General features: G+C 35.0%; 1 protein-coding gene across 3 annotated transcripts in view; it reads left to right on the top strand.

The window, feature by feature from the left end:
• The window catches only part of PTPRD (protein tyrosine phosphatase receptor type D), a 521,791-nt gene that overhangs the window by 347,658 nt on the left and 156,180 nt on the right, over window positions 1-17,953 (top strand). For 2 of the 3 annotated variants that reach the window (XM_042963695.1, XM_042963694.1), the window contains exons 9-14: window positions 1,008-1,141; window positions 3,651-3,795; window positions 6,991-7,296; window positions 8,190-8,383; window positions 14,457-14,574; window positions 17,178-17,765. In XM_042963695.1, the coding sequence (XP_042819629.1) occupies window positions 1,008-1,141; window positions 3,651-3,795; window positions 6,991-7,296; window positions 8,190-8,383; window positions 14,457-14,574; window positions 17,178-17,765 (1,485 nt within the window). Of the gene's footprint in view, window positions 1-1,007; window positions 1,142-3,650; window positions 3,796-6,990; window positions 7,297-8,189; window positions 8,384-10,499; window positions 10,527-14,456; window positions 14,575-17,177; window positions 17,766-17,953 lie in introns of all 3 variants that reach the window. The other variant, XM_042963696.1, reaches the window with a different exon arrangement.

The raw sequence follows: 17,953 nt of genomic DNA, 5'->3' as shown, positions 1-17,953 counted from the left end.
GCCACAGTATCAGGGGTAATGATTCAAATATTTAGTGGCCAGCATGGCATGGCCAACAACCAGTCAGAGCAGACACTGTCCAAGAGCAGTGTAAGGGTAGCTGGGCTAGTGATGCAGCTGAACTACATTAACCTTGTGTACAAGGGATAGAGGACCAATGGGATTTGGTGTTTACCAGGATGTTAACCAGGAGTTGGGGTTAATAAAATTTATTCTAATACAACATTTGGGTGAAGTGTTTTAAGCTAGATAGAAGTCCTATTCTTTATTACATCTGATACATAGCTCTTCCAAATTGTCTATTCCCTGAGTTATATGACTAATAGGAGAATTATAGATGACAGCTGTTAAATTACTATTTTTCTGATAATAAACATCTAAACTTTTTGATTTGTGTGGTAATTTAACTCTATCTCACTAGGGACAATATTAAGTTTACATTAGGCCTTGTATGTTGACTCATTTAAAGTCAATTAGGGATTAGAATTATTTGAATGTGATGGGTATTTTGTGTCTTACTTCACCTCTTTTTCAAACTGTGTGTTGGTAAGAAAAAATATTAAGTGATTCTGGTTACCAGTAGGTTTTGTTAATGGAGTGAAGGTGGGATTTTATAGACCTAATGGCAATAATTTTGAAAATTAAATGTGGTGCTAGAGAGTAAGTTCTCAATTTTAAATAAGAATAGGTTTTTATGTATTCAGCACTTGTTATGATTTAGACAATATTCCAAGTGCATGATATAAATCATCTTGCTTAGTACAACAATATTATGAAACTAGTTTATTCTTGAGATCAAATTCAGAGACTGCTCTATTTTGTATTTTATAATTCTACTATATCTTGAACAGATTTTATACTTCTCAAGGACAAGTACAGTGTGAGCTAGCTCCATTAAGCTGACACATGTGGATATATTTTGAGAGGTTTAAGCAGATGCACTAATGGAAGGGTTTATGAATACTCATGGTGATGGTGAGCTCAGTCCTTTGCTTTCCTGTTTTTAGTACCAGGGCAACCACTAAACTTCAAAGCAGAACCTGAGTCTGAAACAAGTATTCTTCTGTCTTGGACACCTCCACGTTCAGACACCATTGCCAACTATGAACTGGTCTACAAAGATGGGGAGCATGGAGAGGAGGTAGGACTGTGCTTCTCACCTTCTGACCATTTACTATACTGGGGCACTACTCTAGTTTGTGTATTTGTTCAAGTTCTGCTGAAAGTTCAGATATCGATAGAGAACTTTGGTGGGTCAGATTTATTCATCAAAAAAAGAACTTGCCTGATAAAAACAGAATATTAATTTCAAGCCTTTGGGAGGATGGAGTGAGGCAAACAACAACAACAAAACAGCTGTTGTTCCTATTTTCAGGTTTCCAAGTTTCTTCTAAAAGTATCTAAAAGAATATAGCCCCTGGGACTCAGGGACTTCCTTTATTTCTCTTCTGCCTTGTAGTACTTAAGTCACTGCAGATATGTGACTAAGTGAGCTCCAAGGCTTTAGGTGGATGAATTTGTCCAAACTGGTTTCAGAGAAAGAGGCCCCATAGCAAATGTTTATTTGTGTGCCAACAGTTATTTGATATTAATGTGAGCACATATAATGTTTGAGTGTGCTATGCAAATAAAATAATTGTGGATTGCAGAAGGCTGAAAGTTGTTGATAGTTCCTGAAAAGAGGAGAAAATTAGTATAATTAATACATATGGTAACAGATATAGCAAGGGGTTCACATATATTAACTCCTTCAATTCTTACAATGGTGCCATGAGTCAGTCTCTACTTCTAATCAATTTCATGTATAACAAAACAGAAGCACAGGAAACATTAAACATTTTCCCCCAAATCTCACACTTCTGAATGGCAGAACTGGTATTTGAAAATCTAGGCAGTCAGGTTCCAGAATCTATTTTTTAAACATTAGCATATACTGCCTCTTCACTGCACTTTGTATAAATTATAGAAATCAGTAGTAAGATGCATCTAACATTTTGTTATTGTGAAATCCAATCCAGGAGCATTAGGACAAAAATCTTAGTGAAACTACAAGTGATAACTCAATCCACACAATTCATCTTATTATACTGCTTAGCGTTCTTTATCTTAAAAAGATCTTCACGAAGCTAGGTAACCCTAAATCCTAACAGAAATACCTTTTTAAATACATACTAAGTGAAATATTATCAATTAATTTATGGTATATCATTCTGAATGCTATAGTAAATTAATATGTCCCTATAAACTTTTATCTTATTACATCTTTTAGAACTGAGCAGAATTCCCAAAACCAAACTCTAAATGGAATGCTTTTACACTTAGCTAACAAAGCCAATATGAATTAAGCACTCAAAAGGTTATAATTGAAATGCTGCTATAATTTAAAGGATTTATGTTACTGCAATAAAAAGACCAGCTTTTATTAAGACACACAATTCAATGTTAATTTATTTTATATCCTTACCACTACCCAACTGAAAAACAAAAGAAAACAAAATAACAGCACAGAAGAGTGGAAATCCTTTGAGAATGCTATAGATGTAGATGCTTGAATGTTGGTACACCAACTCTGTTCTACAATTGTTTCTTTGGGGAATCCCTTTTTTTCTTACCATTTGGGAAATCTACAATTTCTAAAAGCTTTTCTATTTGTGAGCCAGAATCCCTTAGGGATGTTTTCTCTAGTTTTATATTTGAATTCCCCTTGAATGATTTGTTTGTATGAACGGCAAACTCTATTCAATGAAAAGCCTTAAGATTATTCATGCCAATACTAGATTACATATCAGCGTGTATTTTAAGGCTTACTACAGGCTAATGTTCAATATGAGATTGATTATACATAGCTATATTTTTGCTAAAATGCAAGTCAAATTTTAAACATGAAAAGTAAGAATTATAACATTCAATTAAATAAGCCTTATTTCAAAAGCCCTTTATGGTAAAATTTGCAGAAAAGTTTCTGACTTTTTTAATGTGTGCTCTATAGCCACAAAGAAAAACAAGTTTTAAAATTGTTTTAAATCAACATAGAATAATGATATGATTTCACATAAATTATCCAGCTTTCTTCAGTAACTAACATCATTTTTATCCCATCAGGACTTTGCCATTTCAGATCTATTTTGTAGCAACAGCATATAACCTGTACACCAGTTTCTGATGCTACTTCTGGTCATATTTTCTTTACTCCTGTTTAAATTCAGAAGGTCATGGGTGATGAGCTAGACATCTCTTCAGTTGAAATTGCACATGTTGGCCATACTCCACCATCAGGGGTGGGTGTCAGTTTCTATTGTGGGCTACATCACAGCAACACATGCACCTTCAATACAACCCATTTATGGGTAGTGGCCTTTCAACCTTCCTTTTATCTGATGCACTTGGTAACTGGATCATCATTAGAAAGATCTGTGGCTTCCATTATTCCGGTTACCTTATTTGTTGTAGAAATTCACCATTAAAACACTGATATTTTCATTGTATAATTCCCCTGATAGAGTCCTAGATACTCACTGTGGATTCTATTTGTGATATTTTGATGCCTTTCTAACCTCAATAACAGAAATCTGAGGTTCCAGGCAGTGTGATAAAAATGTTTGCATGAATCCTAATGGAAATGACCCAGTTCTTCTGTTACTTATCCACAGCAACGAATTACCATTGAGCCAGGGACATCTTACAGACTGCAAGGACTGAAACCAAACAGTTTGTACTACTTCCGTCTGGCTGCACGCTCTCCTCAAGGCCTGGGTGCTTCCACAGCTGAAATATCAGCCAGAACCATGCAGTCAAGTAGGTGTCTCTCTTTGCTTGTTTTCTGTCCTTTTTTTCACTAGCAGGTGTTGCGGCCTTTTATCCCCACCAATAAACAAATCAGCTAATTTATATGTTTGCTAGTCAGTAGTTTCTATGCTAGTAAGCATCCAACTTTGAGGATTACAACCGTGACCTGTGTTGGTCTCCAACTTGGTCCAATAGCAGATCCCATTCTCCCACTTCCTAAACTGAAAGAAGTCTGAGAAGTTCAGAGAGCTCCATGAGGAAAATGAGTGAAAGTTTTACCAGGCCCTGTATAATGATTTATAAGGCTACAAAGCAAACTTCTGGTTGAGAACACTGCCAAATAATCACAAGAGGGCTTAGCAAACTAAAGAGGCAACAGAGACCATATTTGTATGTTTTTTAAGTACAGAGGTTTTAATTTTGCTAACAGGTCTTTATTTCATGTATTTGTTTCTACTCAGAGAAAAGCTCAGCTCTTGTGACTAGTTTATTAAGTCCGCAAGTAGTACATGTGAAAATTTGGAACATTCATAGAAAATCTGTATTTGGACAAATTTAGGAACAATGGAAATCACAAGTACATTTGCAATCCTAAATTGTATTTTATTTCCTCAGGTTTAATTTCTTTTTGGAACTCGTAACCTAAAGCATAGTTATGTTTATCACAGTGGGGGTTCATTGTATCCAGGGAAGATTGCTTTGTGTAAAGTATTATATGGAAGTTTATTTTTGATGGAAAGTTTGGTTACTCATAATAATACAATTGTTTGCTCTTTATTAGTAAGTTTCCATAATTAGTCTATTAAACAACCATTTACCTTGAACAGTTTTATGGAGTTATTCCTTAGGTATTTTTTTATACTTTATATTTTATATGTGATTTTCGATAGTTACATATGCAATAGATATGTGTGATCTCAATACATTGAATTTTGTAAAGTGGATGCTCTGTTGACCTAAATTTTAGGCCTTTCAGCAAAGACGAAATTTACATTTTCTAAAAAATGAATTTTCTTTCACATAGGCAAGTTTTCTATTATTTCATTTTCTTATAGAAATTTAAAATCTTCCAGGGTTTTTTGAAGATAAATATATATTCTCTCTCTTTCTCAAAACATGAGTGTTGGTACAAAAAGTATTAGGGCTCTGTTACTTAATCCATTAGGGATAATAACCTATTCCCATAAAATTCCCTTTCTTTTAAAAACTGAAACATTTAAATTAATGCAGTTTTGTATTCTATTCTGAATGCCGAGCAGGCTAATAATTAATATTGTAGAACATAATTCTTAAATTCAGGAATTTAATTACAAAAAAATGTGATATGCTTCAATATTGTATTTTGCCTGGTTTACAAATGTATGTATGGATACATACATTCATACACATATATTTAAATATACAGAGCTAGAATAGACATTTTATAACCACATCAAAAGCTTATCTACTACTCTTTATTTTATTAAAGTAAAAGTTCCAAATAATGTTGAATATATTCTCATGGAATAGGAGGTCTGAAGGTAGCAATGCAGTAAAAACCAAGTCAGCTTTTTAAAAAGAATTACAAATGAGTCTTGCTGTTGCATGAATGACTCAATTTATTATGAATACTGATAATGCATATGAAATAGTTTCATAATTTGAAATATAAGAACCTGTAGACAGAATCAATAAAAATGATAGATATTCTAGTGATTTTGCAAATCTTACTCCAAATTTACAAGATTTTCTTATGAGAATTTCCCTATGATCAGTACAGGGAGCTTTTCATTTTGATTCACTATGATGAAGATCACAAGACATGTAAACTTAAAAAGACAGATAACCCTTTAAACAATTAGATACACCTGACACTACATAGTATTAAGACCCACAAAGTCTCAGGAAATAACCAAACTCCATATTTAAATACATAAAATTAGAAATGATTTACTGATTCACCTATAAATAAATAAATAAATAAATAAATAAATAAATAAATTTTATCCCTCTTATTCTAAGGAATTACATATTATTAACTTCCAAATATTTTTGATAACATTTGCATTGCTCTTATTGCTTTTTAAATTTTTTCAAGTAATGATATGTTTGGGTAATTTGATGGAAACTAATCGCTCATAAAGTGACCATTTTATTTTAGAATGGACAATAAGAAAGTTTCTCTTTTAACTCTTATGTAAACTGTGTGAATAACTATGTACAAAATGAAGGAGATTTTGCACATAAGTCATATCTTTTCCAGATGGTTCTCAGGATTTTTTTAAACAATTCTTTTTAATGGCTTTGTTACTGACATTTTATAAAGGATAGATGATTATTATTGATTTTACCAAAATTTGCTGGTGGAATCTAATTCTTTACTAGTAATGATGTCTCAAGAAGAGTTATAATAAATTCTTTTAAAAAGCTGAAAGCTGACATAGGGTAAGTACAAGTTACAGTCAGAATCAACAAGCCTGACATTACCCTCGGGTAGGTAAATCTTGGACTATGCATTTTCATCCTTTATTGATTCTGCATGCTCACTGTATATGGGCTACAATCAATGCTAGATTAACACCTTTCATTAAAACTGGTCAGGCTGGCTCCGTTTTTCAGATAGTCAGAGGGAACACTTTTATATTTGGGCTTTTATTTATTTATTTATTTTTAAATTGGAATTGCTGGAAGGGCATCCAACAATTACTGCAACTTTTTACACTTGAAAACCCTTTCACGAATGAATACTCTACATGAATCACCCTCATTCTAGAATGTAGAAATGAAAGCTTGAAACGGCATCTGTGAAGCATCATCTGACTCTCATGTAATAAATCTTGCCATATTTACAGCTTTTTTAAAGTTGGGTAGTCTGTGCAGTAGGGCTGGGAAATACTGGGGGATTGGTTTAGAAGAAGAATTTAAATTGCAGGTAGGTAATTTTATTTGAGGCTCTATTATCTCAAGGTTTCATGTTCACATATTCCCCCCACCCATTATTTAACAATTATTTCTGGTCATTTATTCATTTTTTGGTTTATTCATATTACTAAGCCAAGGTACATATACTTAAATTTTTATTTTGAGTTTCAAAGCCTTATTTTCATTTTGTTGCCCTTATTGTTCGTTTATTTATTTTTGCCTTTTCTTTTGTTTTATCATTTTTTTTTCCAACCACTCCTGCCCTTTCACTCAAACCTTCCTTTAACTCACTACCAAAATAAGAGCCGTCAGCTCCTCCTCAAGACATTAGTTGCACCAGCCCAAGTTCCACTAGTATTTTGGTAAGTTGGCAACCTCCACCAGTGGAAAAACAGAATGGCATTATTACTGAATACTCCATCAAGTACACCTCCGTGGATGGAGAAGATGACAAACCTCACGAGATTTTGGGAATTCCTTCGGACACTACTAAGTACCTTTTGGAACAGCTGGAAAAATGGACTGAGTACCGGATCACTGTGACAGCCCACACAGACGTCGGCCCTGGCCCCGAGAGCTTCTCCGTGTTGATTCGAACTGATGAAGATGGTATGTTGCCTCTGCTACGTCAGTTTGCACCCTTCTGACACAATCTTGGTCTGCTGTCTTTTGATAGGCTAACGGTAATCCGTTTTTTGTTTTTTGTTTTTTGTTTTTCTGCTCATCTTTTTTACCCAGCATCGCTATAACTTCGTAGTTTTTGCCAAAGACCTATCTTTGCTGCAGCCTGGGCATTTTTTTTTTTCAATCTCCACACAATAATTCGCTTCCCTTTAAAAGAACAGTTTGCTGGTATGACCTTGCAATCCAGGCCGTTCTCTATACTTCCGTCTAAAGTCTTCTGCACTTTTTGTGGCCTTTTTGAATAACTTCTTTTACATTTTGAAGTAAACTTTTCAAAACTGTCTTCTTATCTTCTTGTTGCCTTTTTGTTTTGCATATTTCAGAGACACTGATGCTCGACATTCAATTTTTGGCATCTGTTATTTGGAAACCTTTGATACGAGAAAAAAAGAGAAGAAAACCCATATAATCAAGAATCTTTTTATTCTGCTAAAAAGAAACCTTTAAAAAAAAAAACACACAACAATCAACAACCAGTTTTTGTTATTATTTCAATGCTATTCCTCTTTGTGCTTTAATGCTTTGAGCCTCAAAGCATCTTCCTTGGCTTTTGTACATTTTTTACATGTTTTTCTATTTCTCTGATACTCTTTTTTTCTTCCATTTTTTTTTTTTTTTGGCATCGGTCATGTTTTTTGATCTTTTCTTAAAAGGTAGAGCAGATTGGTTGAGCATTTTCATTGCTTGAAAATGTTTGTATTCCACAAAGGAAACATAGTGTGTCTGCCCATTTTTTTTTTAAACCTAAGTAAAGAAAATACTCTGACTGGGTGGGACAAGTGCCTATAATTTTCTTTTATCCAATGATGTTGTTCCAGTTCCTAGTGGTCCTCCTCGCAAAGTCGAGGTAGAGGCTGTCAACTCAACATCTGTTAAAGTCTCATGGCGCTCACCTGTGCCCAATAAACAGCATGGCCAGATAAGAGGATACCAGGTGCATTATGTGAGGATGGAAAATGGTGAGCCCAAGGGCCAGCCCATGCTGAAGGATGTGATGCTGGCTGATGCACAGGTAAGCCTCTGAAAATACATACCTATGTTTTTATTTATTTATGATACTTTTATTTTAGTCCATACCTTGAAATGGACCCTGTTTGTTTGTTTGTTTGTTTGTTTTACATTTAAAAAATCCTGTACAAAATTCCAGTTTTTAAAGCACATGATGTGTATTTACCTTCTCAGAGGTGACAGCAAGTGAGGAAGTAAATTATAATAAACTGACACTCAAGCCTAATTAAGAACATGTAACTGGTTTCTTAAAATAAAGATAGTCAACTCTCTATATTGATATCTGAGTTTACCTTTCTGTCTTCAAAAAAATTGAATTGATTTTAATCAAATTAACAGAAAGAATCGTAAGCAGCTATGCTAAAACTACTTGTAACTAAGTTGATCTAATTTCTAAGTGTAGGACTTCTTCTGTTGAAGAATACACATCCTTAATTGAGGAAAGGTATCCAGATAGTATTTCATTTAGTACTTAATCAAACCTTGTATTCACAAGTAATTATTTGATTTCCCGGAAAATGAAGATAATGACCATAAAAATTAATTTACAGTTTCCCAGGAAATAAATGAGAATCCTCTATGTTAAGCCAAGTTAAGAAAAGTATGAAGAAGAGTTGAGTATGTGAAAAACTCTATTGATCCTAGAGTGATGGTTTATAATCATGCAGTCATAACTGGCTTTTGTAATCAGTTGTTTAAAGCAGAGCATTAAATGTTTCCATTTTATTTCCGTAAACTAAAGTGTTTCAAAGGATGATACCATAATACATTCACCTGTATTCTACATATTTACCTGAAAAGAAGAGGAAGATTTCAGTTAGTAACTTATGCTGGGATTTACATATAATCCACAGATAGCTTACCTATACTGGCTCCAGGAGTGATGGGATGTTATGAATAGATTGCTGTGCTTATCTAGCAAATTGGTCGCTGGGCATGGAAATGGATGGGGTTTGGAAAATTTGAAGTTTATTTCAGTAAAAAATTCCTTCCTTTGTGTGAAAGTGAAGTAGACTGTGAGCCAAGTTGAGAAATACTACGTCAGGTTGCCAAATTTTGCATTCTTGTCTCTGTGCAGACAAGAGAGCAATACATATCCCTGTGGCTATAAGGAAAGCATTGACCTAATGTCTTAATATAATCAAGTCACAAAAACACTTATTTAACTAATGGGATCTGGATGAGTGGCTTAATCAGCTCCAAATCCAGTTACATGGTTTTGAAGTCTACTTCTGTAAACTTATATTTTAGATTCATATTCCTTTAGACTCTGGCTGTTGACTTGCTTTTTCTAAATGTTTATTTTGTGCTATCTGTGAAACAGAAAGTACTCACAATCTGAAATTAATAAAGCCATTGTTGCCTATGTTTTCTTTTGTAAGTCTGAAATTATGAAAAAAATTATATGGCCACCATGCTCTGATAGCCTCTTTCATGTCCTAGATATTTTTACATTATAAACCTGTAGTTTTGCCAGTGTTTTCATTTTGGTTAATGAAATTATATGATACAAAATGCCTTAAATGTCAACATTTTTCCCGTCTCTTCTACTTTGTCTTTTATTTGTTAATGTGCTATTTTGCTTATGTATATATGTTTTTGGTTGTGTTTTGTTTTTTGTTTTTTGTTTTTTGTTTTTTGCCTACCTCGTATGCTAACTATTCATTGAAATTCCATTGCACCTTGCAAGACTTCTCTGGGGCTAGAAGATTCCAATATTTTATGAAAGGTGTTAATCTAATTACTGACATAAATTAATTGCATAACCTAAGGAAAAAGTCAAAATAAATGTGATAAAGTAGTGTATGAATAGAAACATCAGCTTTACATTATGCCTTAATTGATTCATTCCAATGAACCACACATTGAAAAATATGTATTATCTGATTTTAATGCTATTAATACAAAGCATATTTACTTTTGACCTCTGAATTAGGGGTGAGGGTGACAGCATACATACTTTCTCTTTGGAATTTTGTTGTACACACTGTTCCAATTGCTTATTTTTTCAATTTTTTTTTTAATCTAAGGAGGGCAACATTGCCTTTTAAGTCTGCAAATTTCTCTTCATTTCTTTTTATTTTGTTTTCCTCTTCCCCAACCTTCTTAATCTCAATCAGTGGGAATTTGATGATACTACTGAACATGTGAGTAATTTTTGGACGCTTTGTCAAAAACAGATTACAAATGCTTGTTTTTTCTACACCCCTCTTTCACTTATATGTGATATGTCATCACAGGTTGCTTGGATGCATGAACTAACAAATTATTTTTAAATTATCTTCACTCTATGGTATCCTTTTTATTTAGGCTTTTATTTTGTGAAATTGGCATGTTGCTACTGATTGCCTAAGAAAATCATGAGCTCATGTTGTTTTTATGGCTGCTACTAACTCTGCCTTTTGACACAGTTAGAGGAGGCATGCTTCAAGTGGAGACATCCCAGATGAGAGATATCAGGCTGTTTGATATAGGCCATTCATCTATCCTACCCCAGGGTTACATTTTAGGTGGATAACAATGTAGATCTGGTACTAATTATATTTAGAAATGGCAGCTCTCTGTTATACCCACAGAAATTTGAGTAAAATTGAATGAGTCATGCCAAGAAGCAGAAAGTATTTCACTGAGAGAGGAATTTTTAAAAATATTTTGATGACTGGATTATGTTATTTATTGAGAGCTTATTATTCTGTAAAGGTTTCCATGGGAGTCATAGGATGTATCTCTGCCTTCTAAGTGCTTACAATAGGTGGTTAGGAAGTATGTAAAGTTCAGAAAAGTTTCATAAAATACAACAAAAGCAATGACCTCAAGCAATGTGTAATTAATTAATAAATGAGTGACAGTGTCAGTAAGAGCTGTAAGTTTGGAGGCCATGGACCAAGAAGAGGTCTTAAAATGTAGTTGAGAACTTGAAAGATAAGTAAGGATTGAAGAGTTGGAAAATGTGTGTGTGTGTGTGTATGTGTGTATGTGTGTGTGTGTGTGTGTGTGTGTGTGTATTGGGGAGTTGGAGGTAGAAACATATTTTTTAAAGTACAGGAGAAGCAGTCATTGGGACAGTCAAGAATGTCATATAGTCAATTGATAGTGAGCTTTGCCAATTTAACATGAATGAAGGGATTCAGGCTAGTAAATTAGCTCTAACTATGGCTAAGAAATAACATTTAATATAATGTTGGGAAAACTTGAAGTGTCAAGCTAAAGACGTGGCTTTTAACTCTTCAGTACTGGAAAGATATAGAAAATTAAAAATAGAAACAAGAGACAAACTGGTAAGGGTATTCTTTCATTTTATTTATTTATTTATTTATTTATTTATTTATTTTTATTTTTTGCCAAAACACAGGGCTCTTGTTGGGAATGTTGGTAAATATGGTGGGCAAGTTATTAGTTTTAATGAAACTAACAGTGTTTTACAAACTTTTTTGACTGTGATCCATAGTAAGAATGCATTAAATATCATGACCAATGCATTCATATGTTTAAAATAAAGGTCTTACAAAATGATACCTTATTTTTAAATATATGTAAAATTTAATATTTTTCATTAAAGTATATTATATTTCTTTTCAAAATGCTGGTCATTGATTTCATGACCTACTTAAATGGGTTATTACCTGCAGCTTAAAAATGACTTAGTGGATAGATTAGAGAGAAAGAAGAGAGTAAACAGGGACACAAAAACAACGCTTTCACTAAAGCAGTCATGAAATTATAAAAAATCCAACAAAACTGAGACAGCAGAAATGAAAAAAAGGGACAGTTTTTGTCACCATTTTAAAAACAAAAACTTGCTGAATAGGAATTTGAAGAAGAAAAAGAGATCAAGATCAATCATAAGTTTGGCATATGCTCTACCATTCACTAAAGTATAGAAGCAAGGGAGTTTGTTTCTGGAAATGACATTTGAGCTTTAGTTAAGTTGAACTTGAGGGAACAATTGATTGTCAAGGGAAAATGTTCACATATTTACAATGTACATGCCATTGGTGCCCTGATGGGAAATCAAGACAAAATGAATTTAATATATAGATAGAAAAAATTCTTTAAAATTTGTAAATGTGTTTTTTAGGACTAAAAAGAAACACAGCAGGCCAGTAACTGTTTCAGAACATCTGGGAATGCCAACTTTTAAGGGACAGGGACAAGAAGTTGAATGGAGATGAGTTGGGGGAGACAAAGAGAATGAGGAACTGGCCAGGATATCAGCCACACCACCCCACAGAGGGTATGGAAATCCCTGAGCGAGTATGCACACAGTTTCAAAAAAGAAAATATAATGCAAGAAATGATGGGATCCAGGCGGATAGAGGTGTGTCCAGCTGTGATTATACCACTGCAGAGGGTTTGACCAGTTTCAAATTGCATTACAATTTATTATCCTGTAACAGTCTGTGTGAGAGGAAGGACATGTGTGGCTAATCTCAATTTTATAAATGAAAAAGACATATATAAGTCTCAGAGCATATAAATTTCTTCCACATATAAATTTGGTGATAGAGGCAAGCCTTGCTTTTTTCTTCCCCTAGCCTTGCCTACATTCAGCAGAAATCCAATAGCATGTGAGAGGGACCTTGGAAGCAATAATGCTGGTGTTTTCCCATTATAATTTTTGGAATACCCATTGTATCTACTGCTACTCTTGGGTGATTCGGATGGTTTTTGTAGTCTCTGTAATGTTAGGGAAACCATTCCAAGGTCCTGAAAATAAAATCTCTCTCCCAAATTTAGGCCATTCATCTGGCAGAATAATTTTTCCAGTGGCTCTTCGATATGATATCTGAAATTCTTGAATTTCCACTCTGATGACATTCCTACTATTTCAAGAAAAGAAGATTGTCAAAAACTGTCATATTTGGGATAAGATTCAACAATTGAGTTCTATGATGCCCCTTACAGCCTTATACAGAGAAATCCTCTTGTCTTGTACACAATCCAGTCCATTCCATGAACTCTCACTTGCATTGTCTTCAGATGTGGAAGTCAATGGCATTGTACATTTTCTTAACTCTAACTATATTCAGTTTGAAAGCAAAGCTATCCCGAATATCTGAAAGGTTTTTTTGTTTTTATTTTTGTTTGTTTTGTTTTGTTTTGTTTTTTTACTGTGTGTGTGCGTGTGCGTGCGTGTGCACACGCATGCACGTGCTTGTGCAGCAGCTCTGGAGAAACTAACAGAACAAATTAGTAACCACTCTATGTAAAAAAATCATATAATCTCCAGTTTGGAAGAACAGATCTAAGTCATAACCATCACAGTTTGGGGCCCTAACTTAGAGAAAACTAGAGTTTTAATAAATAGTTTGTGGTATTTAACATTTTCTAAGCAGAATTAATTGAGCCCGCATTCATGATGTGGTAGAAAAAGTATTGTTCTTTGGTTTTATGGACGACTCCAAATCACCAGAAAATTCTCCTTATTGGGTAATGATTTTAGTCCATAATCTATATCATTAACCAGTATGTTACTTGAGTCCTAAGAAACTTCTCTGGCTGTCAAGATATCAAAGTCCAACAGATCAGCCATTTGGCAAAATGGTGATAAAACAGGCTGCAGTGGCATCAGTACCATCACTGCTCTGTGGACCAGGCTATAGAGGACGCATGTACAGAGCTACTGGCGTAATATGAGTGCTGGTGTCTGGGTTGCTTGCTATGAGCCAGACATAGCCGTAAGTGTTTACTGGATATAACTCCTTTAATCCTTCTATTATTCCAACCTTTACAAGAGAAACTGAGGTGCAGAGGGGTTAACTCACTTTCCCTGGATCACAAACCTAGTAAATAAGGAAACGCAGGTTTAAATTAAAGAATTCAGGAGTTCCAGCTCCAGGTTTCATGTTTTTAACTACTACTTCTCAGAACTACCTCTTAGGATGGCTGAAGTCCCCACTTTAATGTCAGCATGAACACAGATCATCCATAGCATGAGCTCCAGGCATGAAACTTCCAGTGCTTGGCATGGCTACAGGGAGTAATGAAGCATGCATAGAATGAAGATGGATGTTTTGATTTTTCCCCAGGGTATTTGTAGCATTTTGAATCAGTGTCATTCCATTGTGTCATTTTAGGACATGATTATTTCTGGGCTACAACCTGAAACTTCCTACTCCCTCACCGTCACAGCCTACACCACCAAAGGAGATGGTGCACGAAGCAAGCCCAAACTGGTGTCCACCACTGGGGCAGGTAAGCATTATCTGTGCTTATATGTGCCTTGAACATCTTCCAGGTGACAATAATATTAATTTTCCAAATAGTATGTTGAATTCTATCAGAAACAATAAGTGGGCTGTGGTCAACTTTTGTGTTTTTTGATATATAGTTCAGAAGAAGCAAAGCAAGAACATACTTTTCCCAAATTATTCGATCAGTTATTCAACAAATATGTTTTTGAGCACTTAGTAGATGTCAGGTACTACCCCCAGTACGGGGATACAGCAATCAACAAAACAGAAATATTCTTTCCTCCTGAAACTTATGTTCTGAGTAGGGCTAGATAATTAATAAATAGACAAATGGAGATATATATATATATATATATATATGTATATATATATATATATACATATATATATAAAACATCAGTAAGTGACATTTTCAGAGAAGCTGAAAAATAAAGGTGTGTGGGCATTAAGGATAGGATAGCCCCTAGGGGCCTTTGGAAAGAGTGATTGGATAAGGTCTCTTAGAGGAAAGTTATTTGAGCTGAGATACAAATGATGTGGAAGAGCAAGTCCTATGAATGTCCAGAGGGAAGATCATGTGGACAGAGATGTCACTTGTTAGCTTCAACACCTCTCAGCAGCAGACCCTTTTAGAAGAGCTGCCATCTTGAACTGGGTTGATGACTTATGATTTTGTGTTTTTTGCCATTTTCACCTCCTCAGTCCTTGAAGTGGGAATTCTAAGGGGCGGGGGGTGGGGGGGGGGGAGCGGCAAGTCACATGAAAGATCGGAAACAGAAAAATGAAAAGCAAAAAGGCTACAAAATGTCAGATTGCTCCTCTCTGAAGAACAAAGTTTCTTAATGCTCTTTAGAGTTAGTTTGATCGGCTCCCATTAGGAAAAGCCAGCATGAAAGAAGACCTGACATTGTAAAACCAATAAATTAAGACATAATTACAAAAGGATTCTCCTCCAATCCCTTTATATAGCAATCTCCCATGGAACATTTAAACTATGATTTGATTTACTCCTCCTGAATCGCTTCTCACACAACTTTTTAGGAACACACCTCTATGTAAAGGCATAAAGCAAAGAACAGCTGTGATGTTGAGTACCCTCCTGGGTGCCATGCTCACTGCCAAATTTGTCTAAATGTCATAAGATTTGCCTCACTTACATCCTGCCACCTGGAACTGCCTCAAGCAGCAGGATTACAGATGGCAAAACTCCTTTAAGGCAATGTCTTCTGGGCTTTTTTTTTCCTTTTTTTTTTTTTCTTTTTTTTTTTTTTTTAAAGAATAGCATTGTATCGAGCTAATTTAATGCCATGCTTAGGAGATACATGTTCAGTGGGGGCATGCTAAGTGACGATGGAACCAGCCTCTATTGAAAGGTAAACAGCCAAGGGTAAACTCCTGAAACTGAATCCCAAAATGAAGAAAATACACTTCTTTCACCTATATTTATAATTGTGTCTTAATGAGTCTGAGATGTCTTACATAAAGTATCAAACTCCTGTTGGCCATAAGATAGGGATACCATAATAAGGACAAGAAAGTACAGAATTTGTAGCCAAAGGATGTGACTCCCAGAGAAAGAAATAACATTGTCTTTTTTAATAGCTAAGACTGGCTCATCACTTTTTAGTGGCTATACAAAAAATTATTTAGAATCGTGGATCTTATTCACAGAGAGGATTATTTTGGTGTTTCCATTTACAATTTTAGGTCTTTCTTAATCAACAGAGACTTGAATATTGAAATAGGTGATGCTTATTTTAGATATCTGTACATTTATTGTGTTTATACTGCCCAGCCGAGCCTATGCTGAAGGTGTGCAAATCCAGATTTATAATCTCTGTAAGAGAAAAGAAAAACGGAGTTTTGTTTTCAGCCAACCTACTAGTCAAAAAGCATTCCTTAGTCATGGTTTCTCCACAGGTATAAAGTATAGACAAAAAGTACAAATTATATCCATAATAACTCAAAGCAACATGATTTTGTACCTATTAAAAAAAAACTTATAAGCAACATAATAGTATCATTAAGTATTTGGGCTATGGATTCAGATGAACCCAGGGCTGTCTTAGAGCTTTCTCATTTATTACACATCTGACTATGCAGCTTTCTATCTCTCTGGGTGTCATTTTCTTATCATAGAAAATTAAGATAATAACTAATCAGAGTGTGTAGTCAGGAATGAAAAATGTAAATCAAGTGAGATCCTTCATCTTAGCACAGTGCCTGGTACATTACAGGTACCCAGCAATTAAATACGTTATGACCATGATTCTTATTAGCTGTATGTATCTAATTAGCTAATCTTTACTCACCCTCATTTCTCTGTGACATGAACCTTCATATGTGGGAATTTCTTTTTAATTCCCTTAAATTATTGTTTCAATAAATCTATTTGTGTCTGTTATCAAATTCTGGTATTTCAGCCTACCTTAATAATTAAGTATGAAAAGAAGCATATTTCTACAAAGGTATATAGACTAAGGCTTTTTTTTATATATAAATAAAGAAGTGGGGATTCCCATAGAGTGGTGTTCCTATTCAGTAGTGATTAAAGTGTGAACGTCTGTGTTGGTTGGTCTCAGCACTCCATCCCATGTGTTGCAGTTCCAGGGAAACCCCGGCTTGTGATTAACCACACTCAAATGAATACTGCTCTCATTCAGTGGCATCCCCCGGTGGACACATTTGGACCTCTTCAGGGCTACCGTCTAAAATTTGGCCGGAAAGATATGGAGCCACTCACTACTCTTGAGTTCTCTGAGAAAGAAGACCACTTTACTGCTACAGACATCCATAAAGGAGCATCCTATATCTTCAGGCTCTCAGCCAGAAACAAAGTGGGCTTTGGGGAAGAAATAGTGAAGGAGATTTCTGTTCCAGAAGAAGTCCCAACTGGATTTCCTCAAAACCTCCACTCAGAAGGCACCACTTCAACGTCCGTCCAGTTATCCTGGCAGCCACCTGTCCTGGCAGAAAGAAATGGCATTATCACCAAGTATACTCTTCTGTATAGGGATATCAACATCCCTCTTCTTCCAATGGAGCAGCTTATTGTTCCAGCTGATACTACTATGACACTCAGTGGCTTAAAACCAGATACCACATATGATGTAAAAGTACGTGCTCACACGAGCAAAGGGCCCGGGCCATATAGTCCCAGTGTCCAGTTCAGGACACTTCCTGTGGATCAAGGTAGGATTTGTCTGCTTATGGCCTTCCTCCTTTAAAGGAATGTCGGTCTTTGGAAATCAGTATTTTGAAGCTATAAATAACTGATCGGACCATTCATATTAATAGGTTCAGCAAAAGCAAAACAGGTAAAGTATGTAAAACTTAACATGTTTTGGATGCCTTAGATTTCGGCTATAGAATGCCAAGCA

Source organism: Panthera tigris, chromosome D4 (genome assembly GCF_018350195.1).
Source record: "Panthera tigris isolate Pti1 chromosome D4, P.tigris_Pti1_mat1.1, whole genome shotgun sequence".
Lineage (NCBI taxonomy): Eukaryota > Metazoa > Chordata > Mammalia > Carnivora > Felidae > Panthera > Panthera tigris.
Note: the sequence above shows the minus strand (reverse complement) of the source record. Positions and strands in the feature narration are given on the sequence as shown.